Source organism: Ambystoma mexicanum, chromosome 2p (genome assembly GCF_040938575.1).
Source record: "Ambystoma mexicanum isolate Mex_15411 chromosome 2p, UKY_AmexF1_1, whole genome shotgun sequence".
Classification (NCBI taxonomy): domain Eukaryota; kingdom Metazoa; phylum Chordata; class Amphibia; order Caudata; family Ambystomatidae; genus Ambystoma; species Ambystoma mexicanum.
Genome location: NC_090923.1, coordinates 553,849,329 through 553,869,004, shown reverse-complemented (window position 1 = coordinate 553,869,004; position 19,676 = coordinate 553,849,329). Strand labels below are relative to the sequence as shown.

The 19,676-nt window shown below is 44.8% G+C and overlaps 1 protein-coding gene across 4 annotated transcripts in view; it reads left to right on the top strand.

Moving 5' to 3' along the window:
* Positions 1-19,676, top strand: part of ACY1 (aminoacylase 1) — a 247,772-nt gene that overhangs the window by 208,668 nt on the left and 19,428 nt on the right. For all 4 annotated transcript variants that reach the window (XM_069644009.1, XM_069644010.1, XM_069644012.1 and 1 more), the window contains 3 exons: positions 15,090-15,158; positions 15,285-15,364; positions 16,171-16,231. In XM_069644009.1, coding sequence (XP_069500110.1) covers positions 15,090-15,158; positions 15,285-15,364; positions 16,171-16,231 — 210 coding nt within the window. The remainder of the gene's footprint in view (positions 1-15,089; positions 15,159-15,284; positions 15,365-16,170; positions 16,232-19,676) is intronic.

The following is a 19,676-nucleotide window of genomic DNA, read 5'->3' as shown; positions in this document are numbered from 1 at the left end:
GTTTCTCATTACCAGCTGTTGGAGCTTTCATCAAAGCTATTGCACACTCTTCATTGGTGGACTCGGGGAGGACACCTACTTCTGGGAGTAATTCCCCTCTTTTTTCATGGATGCTTTAGGGAGTTGATCAACAGCCAACTGCTGCACTCTTCAAGTGCAAAGCCTGTGGTCGGAACAACAGTGAAGAGAGCATATGAACGTGTTACAACTGAAGATTTTCTTCCACAGCATGACCAGGAACATTTGTCATCCGCCGCCGCCGCGATTGGCGGTTTCTTCCGTGTTGGGGTTGGCAACACAGAGTTAGGGGGGTTTTAGTCCCTTCTTTGTGTTTTGTGGCAGCTCATTGGACGAATGCGGTGCCGCTGGGAGTTGTATTTCTCTTCCCCCCCGGCGGTCACTGCGTTGCAACCCTCTCGGATTGTTTTCTGTTCCGGGTTCCCTCGCTCTGTGCTTCTGACTACTGATTCTCCGCCTTGGCTCGGTTTCAGTAGTTTTTGTTTTTCCCTGTGTTTCCCGGTTTCGCCTCCCTCTGCGAAACCCGTTCTCCCCTCTCCCTTTTCTTGCCACCACCCTTGGCGGTCTGCTGTATTTTTTGTTTACCTTTGGCCGCGTCCCCCTGGACACGGCCACGCCTGCTCTCTCTCTCTTCTCCATTCCGTTGCCTTTTCTCTTTCTACTTTTCTCCGGGACCTCGGTCCTACTTACCCGCATTACTCACCTGGCCGTGCTCTCCTGTGTCCTGCACGGATCCGCGGATGGCCACACCTTAGCTGGCAAGGCTCCCTGCTTCCTGCTGGATCAGCTGTTCCTTCGTTCTATGCTTCGGGATATCCTGCTCTGCAAGGATTCTACCACTCCACCGGTGATATAGCCCTCCAGCCAGCTTTTCATCTGGTCAGCAGGACTACTAAAGAGTCTCCACTCCGCGAAGGGATTTTTCTTCCCTGTTTGGGTTTTTCCCTTCTTCCGGCTTGCTTCCAGAAAGGGGGTCGCAGGACAGCTGTCTACCAGCGGCCACTGTGGCTTGCTTTCCATGACAAGCACATTCACCTAAAAAAGGAAAGAGACTACCTGCCCCAGCGGCACCTGCAAGACACGGACAACTCCAGCAGTTCAGGTGAGGAGAGTGTGAAAGTAGAGGAGGAAGAGGGGATCAGAGTGCGAGACCCATCACAACATTGCAGTGTGTGTCAGAAGGGGCTGCTTGTTACAATGTTGCAGTATTGCAGTGATGGCTTGATGCACAGTTTGCACGGCCAGAGCTTTTTTTCCTCTAGTAATTTCTCCCGACACGAGTAAGGCAAGAGACGGAAGGGGACAGCATCCTGCAGCTTGCTGTGCTGGGGAGATTTTTGCATGTGGCTGCAAGTGGACGCCAGTGGCTTAAGTGACTTACCAGCCCCCACCAGCCCTTGGTCGTTCTTGGTTGTCAGTAAGTTAGCCCCTCTATCTGCCTCTGGTTGGACTCGGTGTATTTGTGTGCTGCCAGGCCCACTTGCTTACCCTGCTGCCTATTCCCTAGTATCAGCGGTAAGCGCAGTCATAGGCAGGCTTATCTTTCCGTTTGCCACAAGACAGCAGAGCCGTTAGGTGGCATGGAGCCGCTAACGAAACCTGCGTGGGATCATGTGCCAGAACATGGCCCGGAGCTGGCACAGAGGGGGCTGGAAGATGATAAAACCTTGGGCATGGTTGGGGTGAGGAGAGTGCCCTCGCTAAGCCGATAGCGGTCCTTGCCTCTGTTCAGGGACCAACCCCTCTTAAAAACACTGATTTGACCAGAAAGGGGAGGGGTGGGGGGGCTTTGCCATCGGGCCCACCGCTGGTAGCATGTGATGCAGAGGTTATAGTTACCGCATCCACAGCTGCTTTTCTAGGAAAGTATGGCCCTATTACCACTTCCTCTCTGCTCCAGCCCCCGTTACAGCTAAATGCCCTGCGTCTAATGCCGGATGAGTCTGAGAGGGAGATGGCGCCTGTCCACAAGCGGATGCCGACAAATGGGTCTGGTTTAAATGGGAAAGCCGACCCACTTGGGAAGACACTTACCAGCATGCCCAGCCTGACCAACTCCTCCAAAAGAATGTTGTTCATGGTGACATTCCAATTGCTGAATGCCAGAGTTTTGCAACAGATGGAGCGCATGTGGAACACTGCGAATGACAAACAGGGCCTCAGTCTAAACTGGCAAGTACACCCCAAAAGGGGAAAGCCTTGCCGCCCCTTATGAGTGCACCGGACATCTTTATATTTAAGCATGGACTGGGGATACAGACTTGTAAAGAAGTTTCCTCACGGTTAACCTCCTCGACAAGATCAGCAGAGGATGTTAAAGGGGCAGGTGGAAGGCGGCTACATTACTGAGCACACCGCTCTTCAAAAGAACCTGACCCATGGAAACCAAAAGGACTGGGAATTAGTACAGCTGGGGGTGCCCAGCGATTCCATTACAACAATTGGAAACACAAGGCATCAAGGCCCATGTCCTCTCAGGACCCGGGATTCTGGAACCTTGAGGATGCAGAACCTACTGGCGAATTGGCACGAAGAGTCTACTAACAAACTCTATGCCCAGAGCCAACCTAGATCCAACGTAATTAGTGAGGAATCCTTCAACCCGACTATCTTGGAACCAGAATACCAATCTGGGTGGAGGTCCCAACAAAATGGTCCCTAACATCAAGATGTTGAACCCCCAGAGGAGGTGGCCAATAGTCTAAAGGTGTTCGCTGAGGCTTTGGGGAGGACCGGAAGCATCAAACCCTTACAACTAAGGCCTAGAACAGAGAGGTCCACAATGATAAAACCAGCCCCCCCAACTCCAACCCTCAGCAAACCAAATGGGGTTGCCAAAAATGTTATGGAAATAAAGGAACCTCAGTTTGGACAACACTGCCATAAATGCCAGCACAGTTGCTACATTGTCACTTGTGTTGGCACCCTTTACCAAACTATATATGAGGCAATTTACGAACAGCTAAAGGATCAAAATACAATGATGACGATGCTTTACTCAAAAATGGCCTTTGTTGAAGGTTTTATAACGGCGGTCCAAGATAAACTTGACGGAAACAAAGCAGAGACCACAAACATCCTCCATCGGATACTGGACCCCACAATTGAAGAGAAAACTAAGAGATGCATGTCCAGGGAGAAAGGGGAAACTATTTCTGAAAGGCCGTGGCTAGAGGTCTCCCATACTAGCCCTGGGCAGTACCTAGACCTTTGTCACAAGTGTATGAACAAAGGGTCCAGAAGACGACGAAGGGAGTTTCAGGGATTACACTCAACAAACACAGTGAGGCCTCCATTGAGGTAGAAAAGACTATTATTGTCGTGGCGATTAATGGAAACGACGAGCATACACTAGAGGCAACTATAGGTGACACGAGAGACCTGGGACCGATGAATGAGGAAGAGTGCCTGAAACTAGTAGAGAAGGTGGTCGAACTAATTGGGGATGCAGAAGGGGTGGCTGGACTCAAACGACAGCCCCTTGTCTTTGAAGAACCTACCCTCTCAAAAGGTCTGACAGAATACCCCCTGTTCGTAAGGCTCAAGAACCCAAAAAAGAACTTGGGGGACAAGTCAGTGGCCACAAATAGTGAAACACATGGCGACCCTGCTACAAAAACAAAATCTGACGACGCAAGACAATTCCTTAAGAAAACGAACACTATCAAACCTTGCTGAATCAAATAAAGGGCAAGGGGGGAAAAAACTACAAAGCCAACAAAGGAAGCGAAATGTAAGTGACGCAATCTTGTGCTCTGGGCAATTGAATAGTAAAATGATGGTAGAAGTGGAAATACATGATCAACTCTTGGAGATGTCAGCTTACTCAGTGGAGGATAACAACGATGAACCCCAGCAATCCCTATCCAGATAACCAGGTGATGAACAGGAAGACAAACTCCCAAGCTTTTTGATCTCTGAGGCCAACATACAACTGAGTCAGGATAGTCCGCCTTCTGACGGGTTCAAAACGCTGGAGCAAAGGCGGCTGAACTCTAAAATGGATCGAAATTCCCTGAATGTTGTGAACCGGGACAACAGCCCTGTGAAGACTTTAACAACTTCAAAGAAATATGACGGAGAGCGAATTCTGTCATCAGTGTGGGGAATTGCCGCCCGAGTTGGGGGAAAACAACATTGAGCGGAGGAATCCCAAGGGAAGAAATGGATCAGAAGACCTCAACTAGACCCTTTGTGCTACGCTGGAAGGCTCACACAATCAGATATGGTCTGACATTAAAAAGAAGTAACATTCTTAGAATACTGCAGCGAGTCCCGAGACTGCAATGCATAACAGGCGACCTAGCACGGTTGCATTCCCTGCTGAACAGAGACTGGACAAAGTCATACTGTATTTTAAAGATGAGCTAATTAGGGAAGCCACACTAGAGGAAACGTCAGCAATTTTGTTTCTTGGATTTACCATACAGGGGATATATTCGACCCAAAAGACCAAAAGCTATTCATGGTCCTGAAGCAAAAACATAATGAGAGGATAAAGACGGGAAGCCCAACTAGACGTATAAAAGAGGCTAACCTCCTGAGAGAAAGAAAGAGTAGAAGGTGGAGTGGGGGAGTTTTTACCTCTATGTAGAACGGTGGGAAACTTGGATAATATAAAAAGGACAATAACATGCTGCAAAGACCTGGAGTGTGAAACAGACCAGAATGGATTGTGGCAATGGTTGCCTGAAGCCCTGATGGTCAAAAAGAAAAGGGATTAACCACCAATTGAACACGGCTCAGCTAAGTGGTCATTGGCTAGTTGGAACACCAGAGACTTTAAGCACCTCTTTTTGGAAAAGAGATCACATGGGATAATCATGAAATTGCCTCCAGGGGACGTGGCTATGAGAACCTCCTACCCTTGATGGGTACACTGTTCTTCTCAATCCAGCTATGAAGGGGATAAGGGAAGACCAGCTTCGGGCCTCCTGAAGTTGGTCATAATTGGAGCTTCATTTGAAATCATGGAATCAGGGAACCTAAACCCATACGCTCAAATGACGAAGCTCAGATGCAACGGGCTAAGGTCCAACAAACCCGAGTGGCTGATATTGTGCAAAATCTATTGGAATTCAGCAAGTATTGTAACCTCTGGCTAGGTTAAGGACATTCTGGGAAAACTGGACACATTGCGGGATGACCTTCAAGATCCTATGGTCATCATCTGTGGCAACTTCAACATGTCGACGACACCAGAAGCCGAGGAGTCCCAATTCCACCAGGAACACAAACTCATGGATCAATGGACAAAGGCCAACGTTGGATGGAGGAGACAAATCATAAGGACCTACATATACTAAATGGACAACCTGCGGGGGACATCCCAGCACACCACACTTTATCTCAAGGTGATTCAAGGAAGGTGTTGGACTACGTCTTCGTTTCTGGAAACATCCTACCATGGATCTCTTCTTTGAAAATCATCCAAACAATTGGCAGCGACCATAACATAAGCAATGTACTGACTAGCAAAACATCTCGGCCACTACAAGACAAATGTTTATGGCCTTTATACATCATACAAGGCGTATAATCGCCCCAAAATGGACGCTGCAAAAATTAAAACACTGTCTAACCAGATTAACACTCTAATCTCGTCCGAAAAGAACAACGAGGAAAACACCTGGGAGTACTCCAAACTCCTTTCGGCCTTTATTGAAACAAGACCTTTGTGCTCACAATCATCCTATAAACACAAACATTGCTATGACCATAACATAGTAGTGGAAAAACATAGGCTGAGGCGAGACTTGGAGGGACTAAAAAGGGTGAATAGCTCAGATCCCCTCATGTTGATGAGATCTAGAAGGCAACAGTACAAAGACTGGATAAAGGGAAGGAAAGCTAAATTGTTGTAGGAGGATTCTGAATTGATGTGGAATATATCAAGCAAGCAAATAGGAGAGATTTGGAAACATCTTATTGCCCTGGACACCCCTCAGGACGCTATTCTAGGAAACTCAGTTGTTGAGAAGGACTGGGTGCGAAATTTCGGAAGTCTTCAATAGAGACGAAGAAATGTCATCTGAAGGGGCAAACACCTTGAGCCAGGAATGGTCATTTCCAACTGAGGAAGAAGACATTTTGGGAACTATCCACAAAGCAGGTTGTTCAAGGGCTCCAGGCCCGGATGGGCTGACAAACACTCACCTAAAAGAGAAACCAGAACTCTGGGCCGAATTTCTGGCTACCTTGCTTGACTAGGTCAAGCAGCAAAAGAGGATACCTCTGTCCTGGAAGTCCTCCATAGTTGTCCCCATCTTTAAAAAGGGAGACAGAAAAGACCCCAGGAACTACCACCCTATCGCCCTTTGGAAGTTGTTGGCAAGGTCTTTGCTAAACTTGTGATAGTGGGCCTGGAACAATTGACTAATATCGGGCTTTGTCAAAGGAATGAACACTTCTTTCAACCTATTTGTGATCAACCTTCCAAAGAAATGCCTAAGGAAATCTAAAAGTAAACTCTTTGTGGTGTTCGGAGACTTGGCTCAAGCTTTTGACTCAGTCGACAGAAGCGAATTATGGACTAAACTGTCCAAGTGGGGATGGGTATCAAAGATCTGCATACTGACACAAACCTTTGAATACGGCCGGACCAAAGGGGGTCCCTGTCAGCAACAATACCAACAGCAAGAGGCCTAAATCAGTGTTGTCGCCAGTGCCGGCCCTGTTTAACTTGTTCCTTTCTGACCTTCCTCATGCTTTGAACAAAACTCGTAGCTTTCTACCTATTATTGACGGTGTAAAGATTGACCGCCTAGTGTACGCCGGCGTCTTGGTCCTAATAGACCAAACCTACGTAGGCTTACAAAGGCAATTTAGCCCTGGAACAGTACACCTTTGAGAATGGTCTAAAAATAAATGTGAAGAAATGCAAGATCCTGACCCTGGGGCATCCAAGGGGGAGGGGACCAAGAGAAAGAAACTTGGCACCTGGAAAACAAAGGATTATTGAAAGTAACCTCAATTGTGTGCTTGGGGTGTATTGTATTAACACTGCCCTCAGAGATTCCCCTCAAGAATTTATCCTGAGGAATAAAATAAAATCATTAACTTCCAAGGAAGTTGAATCCAAAGGAAATATGGGAAATGTTCTATCTTACCAGTACTAACATTCTACAAAGCAAAGGTAGTGCCATAGTAACGTATGGAGTAGAAACATTCTTGGCTCTACCTTCAAAAATCTGGAACTCCCTAGAAAGTGCCTATTGGAAGTGTTTGTTGAACCTTCCGAAGTATGTCTCTATGGAAGTAGTAAGACCAGAGCTGGGCTTAATCTTTCTCCAAGCGCACCTCACTTGGAAAAAGCTTGCATTCCTATGGAAGGTTACAGCAATGAACTTAATAAGAGGATTTGGGACACTGAAGAGGGCATTACAGGGAGGAGACGATTGTGGGTTGCAGGACTGGAAGAGCGCTTGTTTGGGGGCATGGGAGCTTGTATCATAAAGAGAAGAGCAACTGATGACCAACCCAGACTCTGTGAAAATTAAGATCTGGCGACAGGATTGGATCCTGATGTAGGATAAAGCTAGTAAAGCAAATGTATGCCTCCAAGAGGGTGTAATAAGGGGGCCTGTACTTCCTAAATACCTGGCAAGGTGCCCAAGCTATGCAATAAGAACAACATTAATGAGACTACGTCTAAACCTATATCCAACTCTTGGCATCTAGAGACAAGGGGCCAAAGAGACATACTGGCTGTAGATTATGCATACTCAAGGAGGAGAGAGAAACCCTAGAACATCTGGTCTTATTCTGTAAGGCACTCAAAACTTTAAGAACGTGAGTATTGGGTGTTTATTTGGAGGAACGGATGTCCTACACTGCGGATGAATGGTGGTCCTCTCTCCTGTCAGGAGAGTTAACCACATTAATCATCGGAAAAACGATCTTCTTGGATAGAGCTTTTAAAGAAATAGACCTAGCGGAACAAAGGTGGGGGAAAGCCTATGAGACAGTCACCTTAGGGAAATGATGAATTAAATGAAACGCAGTACAAAGGCAGAGCAAAAATCTTCTCAGTCCAACTTATTTAACATGGAATGGAGTTCTTTTCATAAGATTGCGTCCGAAGTGTTGCATACGGAAGGTATAAAACTTTCTTAATGAAAATTAATGATACTGTGTAAATAAATAATTGAAATAAAAGATCATTTTTTTGGGCATGAATGCTTTTTTTCCCATTTGGGGTTATATACAGGCAAATGGGTCCAGTTGGCACAGAGAACACAATTGCGATGTTGGCCAAGCAAGTTCCTCTGCCCTTTCCTCCTACACCCTCTTCAAAGAGTTCTCCAAAGGTGCAAGGACAGCGTGAATTCATTAATTATTCTGATTACTCTGAACTTGCTTTACCATTTGGTTCTCGAATCTACTATTGGTGATGGACAGTATTTCTGTATCTTTATATGACGAAACATCTTCTGTCTCAAGAGGTTGATACTCTACCCCTCACTACTATTGCTTATCTTAAGAGCCTAGTATCTGAGAGAATAGTTTTTGCTCACAAGGGTATTTCCGTGCTCAACATTCGCCTTATATTTGCTGCCAAGAAGGATCCAAACAGGAAACCATTGTAAAACAAATGAATGTACTTCTGTCATTGGGTTTTGGATCACAATGTCAACCGACTAACTGCATCCACAGACCATGGCATGTATTTTACTCCATATTTGGTCAGCGCTGGCCTCAAGATCGATGTAAACATTATCTATCTGCTATTCAGCCTATCTGAACAGTGGTGAGAATGATTTCTCCTTGCAGAATTAAGCTATATTAATGGATTGATTCATCTAGAGGCCCAGTTATAAATTCCCCCCTTAACAGGACTTGAACATGGTTCGAAATCCAGTTATGAGGAAGCCCTTTGAGCCTGTGGATTCCTGTAACATTGACTTCCTCTCCCGAAAGACTGCTTTTTTTTGGTGTAATTACTTCAGCCAGGAAGGTGATTGAAATGCAAGCTCTCTCTTGTACATATAGTTTTCCATGCTGATAAAGTGGTTTTTATGCAGAGTTACCTCCTTTATTCCTAAAGTCTTCTGATTTCCATTTCAACCAAGACATTTGCTTACCATTTGAATGTGGCAAAGACTTTAACATGCTATTTGCATAGCAAAAGAACATTTCTTTAGTCAAAGTTTTTGTTGGTCATGGTGGTGCATGTCCACCTGTCATCAAGGCAGCCAAAGCCATAACTGCCTGATGGATTGTGGTTTGCATTTAAAAAACATACACTTTGCAAGGTCTTCCTGGTCCTGAGAAACTGCATGCTCACACAACCAAATCTAAGACTGCGTCTGTAGCTTTCCAAAGGCATGCATCTTTTCTGTGACTTTTGAAGTTATCTCTTGGACTACCTCCCATGTATTCTTTAAGCACTATTCACTGGATGTTTCATTTGGCCAGTAGGTTCTACATAACCAATTTGCTTCAAGACAGCTGGCATTTGGTATTGCCTCCTTTCCAGTAAATACTCAGTGCAATCTGACCCAAAAAAGAAGGAAGAACAATATCTTGATATAAGAGTAAAACAACATTGCATGCATGGTGATTCAGGTACTCCTAGTCTATAGCTCTCTTGTAATCATAACTCTGATCAAGCCATCCTCTTGTGCACATGCCAGTGTCATCACATTACTGCTTGCTGTAAAAACGTACAAATTGGAGGTTAGACCCCTGGGGCTGGTAATATTTGTCAGGGGTGTGATGAAGTCCCAATTGTAGGCTAGAGTATGGGACTGTGGAGATCATAGGGGCTGGTTCTAATACTGCTTCACCACCGGTGTGTGAGGTAGGGCCCAGAAGAGATGTATGGTGGGGTCGCTTCCAACTCCCTGGTCCATCCATAGATGCTTTTGTTTAAGCCCCCAGCAACCCTTTTAGTCCCTTGCATGCTGGTAGGAAAGCCCCTTATACAGGCCATGTAGTGTTTACTGCGCTCACAAAGAAGGTAGTCTCTTGGGCTGGTCAGAAAAGACTTGCTAGTTTCCCTGGAAGAAATCCCAAATTTACCATTCAGCAATATCCTGCTGTTAACATGGTAGAGAAAGACCTATTTGATATATAGAGAAGATTTGCACTACTGGCACCAACAGGCCACGGATCCGCTACTGTGGGTGTCTGCATTGCCCATGACCGTGTTGTGTAAGGGTGTTTTCAGATGAGACATACAAACCTGGACCGCTGGTGTCCACAGGGGCCAATATGAGGAAAGCTAGCCTTAGTTTATCCACCACATGTAAAGTGAAGTTTGGTAATCTGCAAGTCAGCTGTGGGCGCTGTGACCAATAGTGTGTAGCCGCGGAACACAGAAAAATGATCCTGGAAAACACAGAAAAATTATCCTGGCTGTCCGCATGGGGCTGCCACCAAAGGACAACAGCTGGGAAGTTTGTAGTTCCATGGTGAGTTCTCCAACCACTGCATTTGCATTATTCACTCAAGTGAATTCAATCAAGCAATTTGGAGCCCTCCGGGTATAAATTGGTGAGGGTGTCGGAGAGTTGTGGGAGTCAGGAGTGGGAAGAGAGGCGAAGACACATGCGAAGTGGAGCAGCGAGGAGGAAAGGTCCTGCAAGGTAGGAGTGGAGGTGGAAAGGAACAGAATGCTTGAGGAGAAGAGGAGAAGACAAAAAGACGATGAGACAAGGAGCAGTAAGGATGAATAGGTGAGAATAGGTGAGAATATCAGAGATGCAGTTTTGAAGGAGAAGGAAGTGAAAAGGATTAATAAGGAAGAGATGGGAAGGAGTCCAAAGAGAGGGGAAGGAAGGAGTTTTAAGATATGTCGGAAGGACAAATATTAGACATCAGAAGGAGAAGAGATGAGGAGGAAAAGAGTGATGAAGAGGAGATTAGAGTATGCCGTAATGTTAGAGGAGAGAAGAGAGAAGCAGGAGGTGCGGAGGTGCTGAATTCCAGCTTGCTGCAGCTCAGTGTGTCCCTCAGCTGGCTCAACCTGATTTCCCTTTGACAGTTATTGTTCCCCAGTATGCATGTCCAATGGACCATACAAGGTCCATTGTAATATTTGCTCTTTTTAAGGATCACACTATACAATTCTCCGGGGATGCCCTTTTATGCTTTATGGATGGTATATCAAATCTGATCTGCTCCAATCTAATCTCATTTGCTGAGTGCTTTATGAATATGCTAAGTAATCTCCCTTATAGATTATAGGAGTATCTTCATGGGAACAATATTCCCTGTGTTGCCAGTTATATAGTATCACTTTGATTAATTTTATCCAATGGTTCTGTGAAGAGGCTCAAGAATTCAAACTGGAGGAAAGGGATAATTGTGATAGAGACGTTAAGCAGATTATTAAAAGATGAAAATGTAAGCAGAAACGCATTCTTAGAGCTAGTGCTTAGCTTGTGAGAGATGGAATAGAGATCAGCATGTGTGCAGCAAGAGTTTGGAATGAATAGAACACTATATTTATCTTTTGCATTTGTAAAGTTCCTACAGCCGAATTGCCATCGAAGTGCTATATTGCAGGTGGCCAATTTGTGGATAAAAACACTCAGTAAGGGAACAAGAATGTTATGAGTATGCAGAGCAGCAATATTATGGAGCTCTTTGGGCTGTGAATTACATAGTTTTGATGTTAGCCCTTGGAAGGATCCGCCCAGTTCTCTGGTCGGTCTGAATTGGATTATACAGAGTGTTATTGCCCAAAGATTATTCCATGCGGGCGCTGAAGACAATGGTTAGTGATTTGAATTTAACTATGGCTGAGAAAAGAAGCCAGTGTATATTTCTGAGAACTGGAGTGATGCATGCTTTTTTAGGGGTACGTGCAACTGCTCTATTAGCCATATTTGTTAGTATTTGAAGGTGATTTAATACATATTGGGGGGCACATAATAGGGAATTTCTGTAATCAATGCACAAGCCGATGATTGATTTCTCTAGCTACGGCAGGGCTATGATCTTCTGACAAAAAACGTCTAATGTGCATAAGGATCCCCAGATGGTAAATAAAAATACGCACTTTGTTTACATGATTCATCATGGTCGGTGTTAAAATGGATTTCCAGAATTACGCCCAATGTTACCCTATGAAGCACAGGGGGTGGAGCAGACACATGCATGTTAATTTACCGACCCTGACTCTGATCCGTCCAGATACCAATGCAGATCTTCCGGAATCAGTTGAGGACACAACAATCTGCACTTGGTTCAGGTGAGGAAGGCCCAGGGATCATGGGTGTGTGCTCTAGCACCTTGAAGCATCTCTTGTGCTAGTTGGAATTACCAATAAATTACCAATTCATCTGGGTGTCATTGCTCCCTTGGACTCTAGAGACTTAATCACTCCATCTTGGATGAGCCTTATTCGCTGTTAATTTTCCAATACTTGGCTCTTGCATATGTTTTCTTCTTCGTTAATCTTGAGAAATGAGTCTCGCGCTAATAGCGTTATCTGTTTGCCTCCCTTTGCACTCTGCAGTTATTGCTTGAAATTGCATCCTTGATCCTAGGCCAACATAGAGTCCTCTTCGTTTGCACACAAACCCTTTTCCAGCATCTCCTCACTCTTGAGCCCTGATCTGTTTCTGAGGTAGTTAGAATGGATCTTCTCATGAGCTGGTGTCCATTTTTCAATCATGGCGACCCTTGACACGTTATATATTCCTCTATAGCAAGCATCTATTCATCTCATCTACCTTGCGTTGCTGCGTATTTATGCTTATTGATCCACAAGTTACTTCATCTTCTTTTTGCATACATGATTACTTTATCCTTTCGTACATGTTTCTCTTGTCGCTTCAATTACATTGTCATTCTTAGGTGTTTTCATATCGTTTCAACATTCTCGTATATATTTTTCATGACATTACTCTGCTCCTGTCAGATTTCACTCAACGTTCCATAATATCCATGGAGGGATGAAGGCATCCATCCACTCTCAGTGTGTGGGTACATTCGATATGTTTGTCTGAGTGCATAACGTCTCCCATACACTGAATGAGGTATAGGGACAACACAGGGGGTCCCACATTCAGCTCTTCTCCTGCTGTACCAGTATGAAAGTGGTGAGGGGGCAGGAGTTAAGATATGGGTCTACCTGCTCCTCTACAGGTGCAGCGGTCACTTTCCGTGTTGGGAGTTGGCCACTCTGCACAGCAAACAGTTCCAGTTAGCTTACAGAAGAAGACCCCAAATGAAGAAAAGATGAAGACTTCTGCAGTGCAGACCCTCTCAGGACACCACACAGGTTTGAAGGAGTGTTCCAACAAAGCTCTCTATGGTCAGGCTGCAGCAGGTGCTCATACAGCAGCAAACACAGAAGTAGCCCCAGCACAGCTTCCCTTAAAGTGAGACATCTGAAAATACAGGAGCAGGCGATTTGTAGCATAAGCTGAAGATCTGCAAACTTCAAAAGCTATGCTCAGAACTATGACTGCTGCAGCGTTGTAGCCAGGACTGAGCTGGTTAGTCCACTGGGTGGTGCAGGGATGCTTCAGAAGGCTTAGAAGGCATGGATCCTCAATCAGGTGTAGATAGTGGTTGTTCCCAAAGATTCAGGCTGGGAGAAATCACAAGCCCACCAATGTTAAGGATCTGCAAAATTCAAACAGCTCAGGTTTGTTTTTCTGGGGGTGGGTGGGTTCCTTCATCCTCTTGTCTTCAATCCTTCATTTACGGTCCAGGTTTAAAATTGTATTTAAGGGGTGGGGGGAATAATTATCGCTTGTTTGCAATATATTGTAATTCTTATCGATAGGCTGTTTTAATTGAAATATATTCTATAATATGTTTGTAAGATGGTAAATTGAATAAACTAGTTTAAAAAAACAAAAAGCCCGGGGTTGTCCAATCCTGAACAACCACTGGCCATCACATCTGTCCAGCAACAGTCCTTTGTGTGCCAGAGGATGTGGACTGGGACCAGACAGCCCCAGCCCCTTCCTCTGGCTTAAACACACAAAGCTCCCTTGACTGCAAAAGCAGCAGCTTTCCCTGGGAAAGAGGTTTCCATGTAAGGCATTTCCTGACCTGAGAAAGCAGCAAGAACAATATGGTCAATGAACAAGCCCAAATCTCGTGGCAAAGCCATTTTAGGGTGCTAGCCAATTTTAGTAGCCATTTGCAGTAAATGCAAAATTGCGCTAGAAAAATAGCATAAAAACTGTAACAAATCACAGAGCTGCCACCAGCTTGTCATAAGCACATTGTCAAAGTAACAAAACGGCCAGTATATAACAAGTTATAAGGATACAAAGTATCCAGACAGCACTTCACTTTAAGGCGATATGTGCAATTGTAAAAATACAAGAATCCATAAAGAGAGGCATAGGCTCTCAGTACTGACAGTCTTGGGGACTGGTCCATTTCTCCATAACCCTGACACAACAGGAATTAAAGCAGAAGACTTTACAGACCTCCAAAAAGTGAGGGCAGGGTTCAAAATAAGGAAAAAGAATGGGGTTCCATAGAAATCTATGGAGGGAAAGGTGCAAAAACAACATCTTTCCTAACAGTGACACATTTTTAGAATTTTAATGTCCATGCTGTGTTGAGGAAATACCTCATAACGACTTGTTTTCTTTTGATCCTAGGAAGTTAATAGATGTTATTGGGCATTCTGTCTTGGTTGAGTTACGAAAGCGCCAGTTTAGGTCCATCCAGTTCCAAATGATTTGAAAAATATTTTTATGGGCTTAAAATTGTTCTCGTCTTTATGCAGTCGAAGTGCAAGGGTTTTGTAAACGCACTAAGCCATACATGGGACAAACCTGCTCCCTGAGGAACTTTGCACTCTGTCAACACATTCCCAAACATATTAGTCATTTCTTACTTGTGTTGCTCTGCCTGGTTAAATTGACTACAACTATTTTTCTTGTGTAAATGCCAGTGAATGTGATCCACAACCTCCCAGCTAAAGTGAAGTAGCCTAAAACCTTCTGCATGGAGGAAGCTTATCACCTGAAGCATTGCTGGCAGCTTAAATGAGCCTTCCAGTATTAAACGGCCTTCAGATCTTTTCTTCTGATCTACATCTCCCTTGGCCTCATGTTTGCTTACTTTTGCTTTTGTGTAATGTATTGCAGGCTTTTGGGGATAAACTTCAGAATTGGTGTCGCTCGGCAGGAGAAGAAGTGACCTTGGAATTCCATCAGGTGTGTGTCACCCCACTTTACCTCTCACTAGTCTTGGCACCCTCCTTTAATTTGCTCTTGCATCTTTAATTTCTGTCTTACTCTTGCCACAAACTACATTTGATGTTACACTTTCTTCATGCATAGAAATCAATGTTGCAGAAAGTGACTTCCACTGATGAGTCAGACCCTTGGTGGAAGGCCTTCCGCGCGCCTTGCAGAGAACTGTGAGTATGACTGTTAACCCTCCTGACAACAAACAAAAGGTCTCCCATGTTTATAACACTGCAGTGCACAAAGGCACAGACACACCAACCACACAACCATCAATAGCAGCCATTTGCACATTCATTCACTTGCTTCTTTAAAGACAATAATAAAATATGCTAACTAACCTACCTTTTTGTCAGAAGTCCTGATATCTTTACGGTATTAAGTGAAAACATTGTTTTCACTTTACTGTGAGAAAAAGATCGATTTTAGAAAGACCGCTCTATGATCGCATAGAGTGGTCTTTCTATATCAAACTGTCATGCCCCAACTGCCCACGAGTGCGCTCAGGGGCTGACAGGCACAGCGATTCCAAAAGGAGTCGTCGCAGCAGTGTCCAGTGTGTGTGTGTGTGTGTGTGTCTGTGTACCTATGTGTTGGGAGTAAGTGTGTGTTGTGCTGGGAAGGGGTGCTCGGTGGGGAAGTGGGTGGTTTGGTGGGGGGGTTAAACCCCCCTGATTAACAAAACAACCAGCGGGAGAGGTGGGTGAAGGGATCACCTTGCAGGGGGAGGAGGGCATTTTAAAGCCAACACACAAACGGCAGAACAAAAAATTGTATTTTTTTGTGTTCGCTCTTTAAAATGCGCAAGTATCACATAGAACCATCGTTACAGGTTCTACGCTTCCATTCCCTTGCAGTACCGGTGGATCCTGGCAGTGCTAGCTTGGGTGGTAGCCAAGGATCTAAGTTCCCTAGTGTGAGGTGTCTTTTACATTTGATGTAATGCTTTTGCCTCGGCTTCTGTTTGTATCTATTTTAGTAACCTCAGCCTGAAGCCAGAGATTTTCCCCGCTGCCACAGACAGCCGTTATATACGAGAGGTGAGTCTTTATACATAGAAGCTGCATTTATGACATTTAAATTCTGGTGCAGGCTGAACCTCTTTTTCGACGCCCCAGTGCCCCGCCTAACCATGCTTAAATATTTGGGTCAAAAGAACATGGACATTGGGCCTACTCTTACATGGATATGCAAAGTATGGAACCTGGGCTGTAGTACTGATGACAGGCATTGGTCCTCAAAAGAATGGCCTGTATAAACAATGCTCTGATACTTGTAATCATTTAATGAATGTCCAGTTGCTAACCATGCTCTGGTTCCTGAAGGTCTTAAAATGAAATGGTAGGCACCATAATCCTCTGATACAATGGGGCTCTAGGAAGAATAAGAAGTTTTTGACCATGCTCTGACACTAGGGACATGAAGTAAATTGGATTAACACTACCCATACTCTTACACTTCAAACCTATCTTTTCCAACAATACTAGATAAAATAATACTCATCAGTGAACTACAGACTTCCCTCAAGAGTAATTGTATCTTTGTTTTAGGCCAGGCAGGTTTTTTCAAGGATGGGACATAGAGTAAGGGTTATCTCCCCATGTACGTAAAGATGGAGTTTTAAAATTATTGGTTCAATAGCTACTATTCTCATATTCAAGGGCCATAGATAAACCCAGGCTGGGTGGAATAGAGCCAAGATGTCACTTGGAGGCCAACGCACAACATCCTGACCTATTATCAATCACAGCTAGCAAATATATCTCACAGGCCACTGAGCACTGACCTAAGCTGTGGCCTCTGACTCTAAATTGCCAAATGCTTGGAGCAAAAGCCCATAGAGGCAGATAGCTGGTAGGGTACTGCGTCCCTTTCAATCGGCTAGTTCTGAGAAGAGGCTCATTTTACATGTCTTCATTTATTGCTGCAGTAAGTGGTGCTGGAGCCGGACCTCCTCTGCTGCAGCCTCCTCTTCTGCATCCCTTTTAAGAGTGCAATAGTCCGCTCCTATTCCTCCAAGCAAGATGCTATACCATACCATTCTCTGACACCTGTGGTCACAAAGTAAATTTGTGTGTGGACATCCCATGCTATCACGTCTGGGGAGCATGCAAGAACCTCCAAAGCTGGTATATGCGGCCATAGAATCAATGATTAACCAACAACCATCCTTTGGCACAGAATAAAGGGTGGTGGGCAATTACCATGCTTTACCATGCTTTATTAATTTGGGGCATAACATGGAAAGGGCCTGCATCATCTATGCTCTTAATACTGAACATTTGAGACTGTTATCACAAGATTGTACACGCAGTCGATAATCTGAAGAAGCTGAATGGGTAGAGTGTAGAAATTCGCATAGGAGTAGTATTAATAATTAAGCGCAATGTCTCTCACTGGCAAGCCAATATCAAGGCACTTACATGAAATACACACACAATTATGTAGCAATACATATAATAAGGAATACAACAAAACACAAAACTGACATACATAAAAACAGTGCTGTGTCTCTACAACTTTAGCACTTTCTTCTTAAAGGTTAGTCCATATCAAAAGCCAGGAAATATTGTTTGAATCAATTTCTGAAGGCCGACAGGGAGAGGCTATTTTTGATTGAAGTTGGAGATTGTTTCAAAGGCCACAACCTAAGGTACACACCATCCTGCTAAAATAGGGGCAATCTTAAAACATATGCTTGGTTTTAGCTGGCTATTATTAAAACATAACCTTGGATTTGCAGAAAGGTCGCACACAATTATACTTAAAGCTATTCCTAATAAAAGATATTAGAATAGAAGAACAGTAATACTTTCAGTCCGATAGCTCAGAGAGCTTGGCTCAACTTTCAGAGATGTTTGCAACAAGTTTAAACCCGCATTGTGCTGATTCAGTCATTCTTTTGAGGAGGAGAAATTGGGTTCCACTAAGATTAGTAATAATCCACTAATTAAAGCTGTTAAAAGCTGGAGTGATTTAGCACAAAGCAATACATACAAACATGCACCACCTGTAGAACTTGCAAAATCTCTGCTACATCGTCTGGAAGGTCCCAATCCTTATAGCTCAAACTCTCAGAAACCATGCGTGAATGTTGAGTCTCTTGTCCTCTGGATGGAGAACCCGACCCTCCTCTCGCGAGAGAAGGTCCTCTCTTTTTGGAAGATGTATTTGAGGGCAGATTAACATGTCCAGAACGTCCGGGTACCACTTCCTCCTGGCCCATTCCGGAGCAAATGGGATCATGGATTTCCCAGACTTTTTCAACCGCATGATCACTTGAGGAATGATGGGGACTGGCGGAAACACGTATAGGAATGCAAACTCCCAGTCCACTACGAACATGTCTCCTAGAGCTCCACTTGGGGAAAATTCCCTACAGCAGTACAGTTTGAATTTCCGGTTGACACTGGTCGCAAACAGATCCATTTGAGGGGTTCCCCGAGGGTGAAGATCTCTTGAAGGACTTTCTGAGCAAGTTCCCACTCGTGGGAGACTGTATTCTGCCTGCTCAGAGCGTCTGCCGCCGTGTTCTCCTCTCCGGCTAGGGGGACTCCTTCTTGAATTGCCCAGAACCAGAGCTGCATTGCTCTCTGCAGAGTGGTAGTGACCCTACACCTCCTCTCTTATTGAGGTAGTACATGGCCACTGTGTTGTCCGTCATTATCAGGACAATCATTCCCCATACAGAGAGCAGAAAGGCCTTCAGCACTAGTCTGATTGCCCTCCGCTCCTAAAGGTTGATGTGTAGTTTGGCCTCTGATGGAGAGTAACTGCTGATTGTCAGATCGTTGGCATGTGCTCCTCACCCAGTGAGTGAAGCTTTCGTAACTACCGTTATCTGCGTCCATGGTTGCCAAAATGGTTCTCCCTTCAGAATGTTTTCCACGCAGGCCCACCACAGAAGATCCTGTGCGACTCTGCTCGGAACCTGACGGCCCAACATTCTGTCTGAGAATTGGAATCATTGAGTCCTGAGAACCTATTGGAGAGAGCTCATTCTCAGATGAGCCTCTGGCACCAGGGAGCAAACTCAAAAAATCGAAGGCCGAAGATGTTGGCACTCTGGAATGTGGGGATCATCTGCAGAATGTCCCGAGCCCTCATCTTGGGTGGCAAGGGTTTTCCCAAGGATGCATCCAGGACTGCCCTGATAAATTGGGGCTTTTGAGCTGGTATCATGTGAGACTTATAGCTCAGTCTTAAACATCCCTGCACCCAGGCCTGGTGTGACTAATTGATTGTTAATTGTAACTTATCAGCCCGCTTCTCTGTAGGCTGAGTACATTAAAAAAAATAGGATGCCATCTTGGAATCAGGTGACCCCGTCCTAGCAGCAGCCTTATGGTTCCATCGCTGATCTGTGTGATCCCTCAGTCCATGAACTTTGAACAAGGCATCATTTGTGATTCTTTATAAGAGGCATTAGCCCATCTCTGTTCAGCGGCCAGGAAGAGGCCATGTTGGATAAACTATGTACCACCT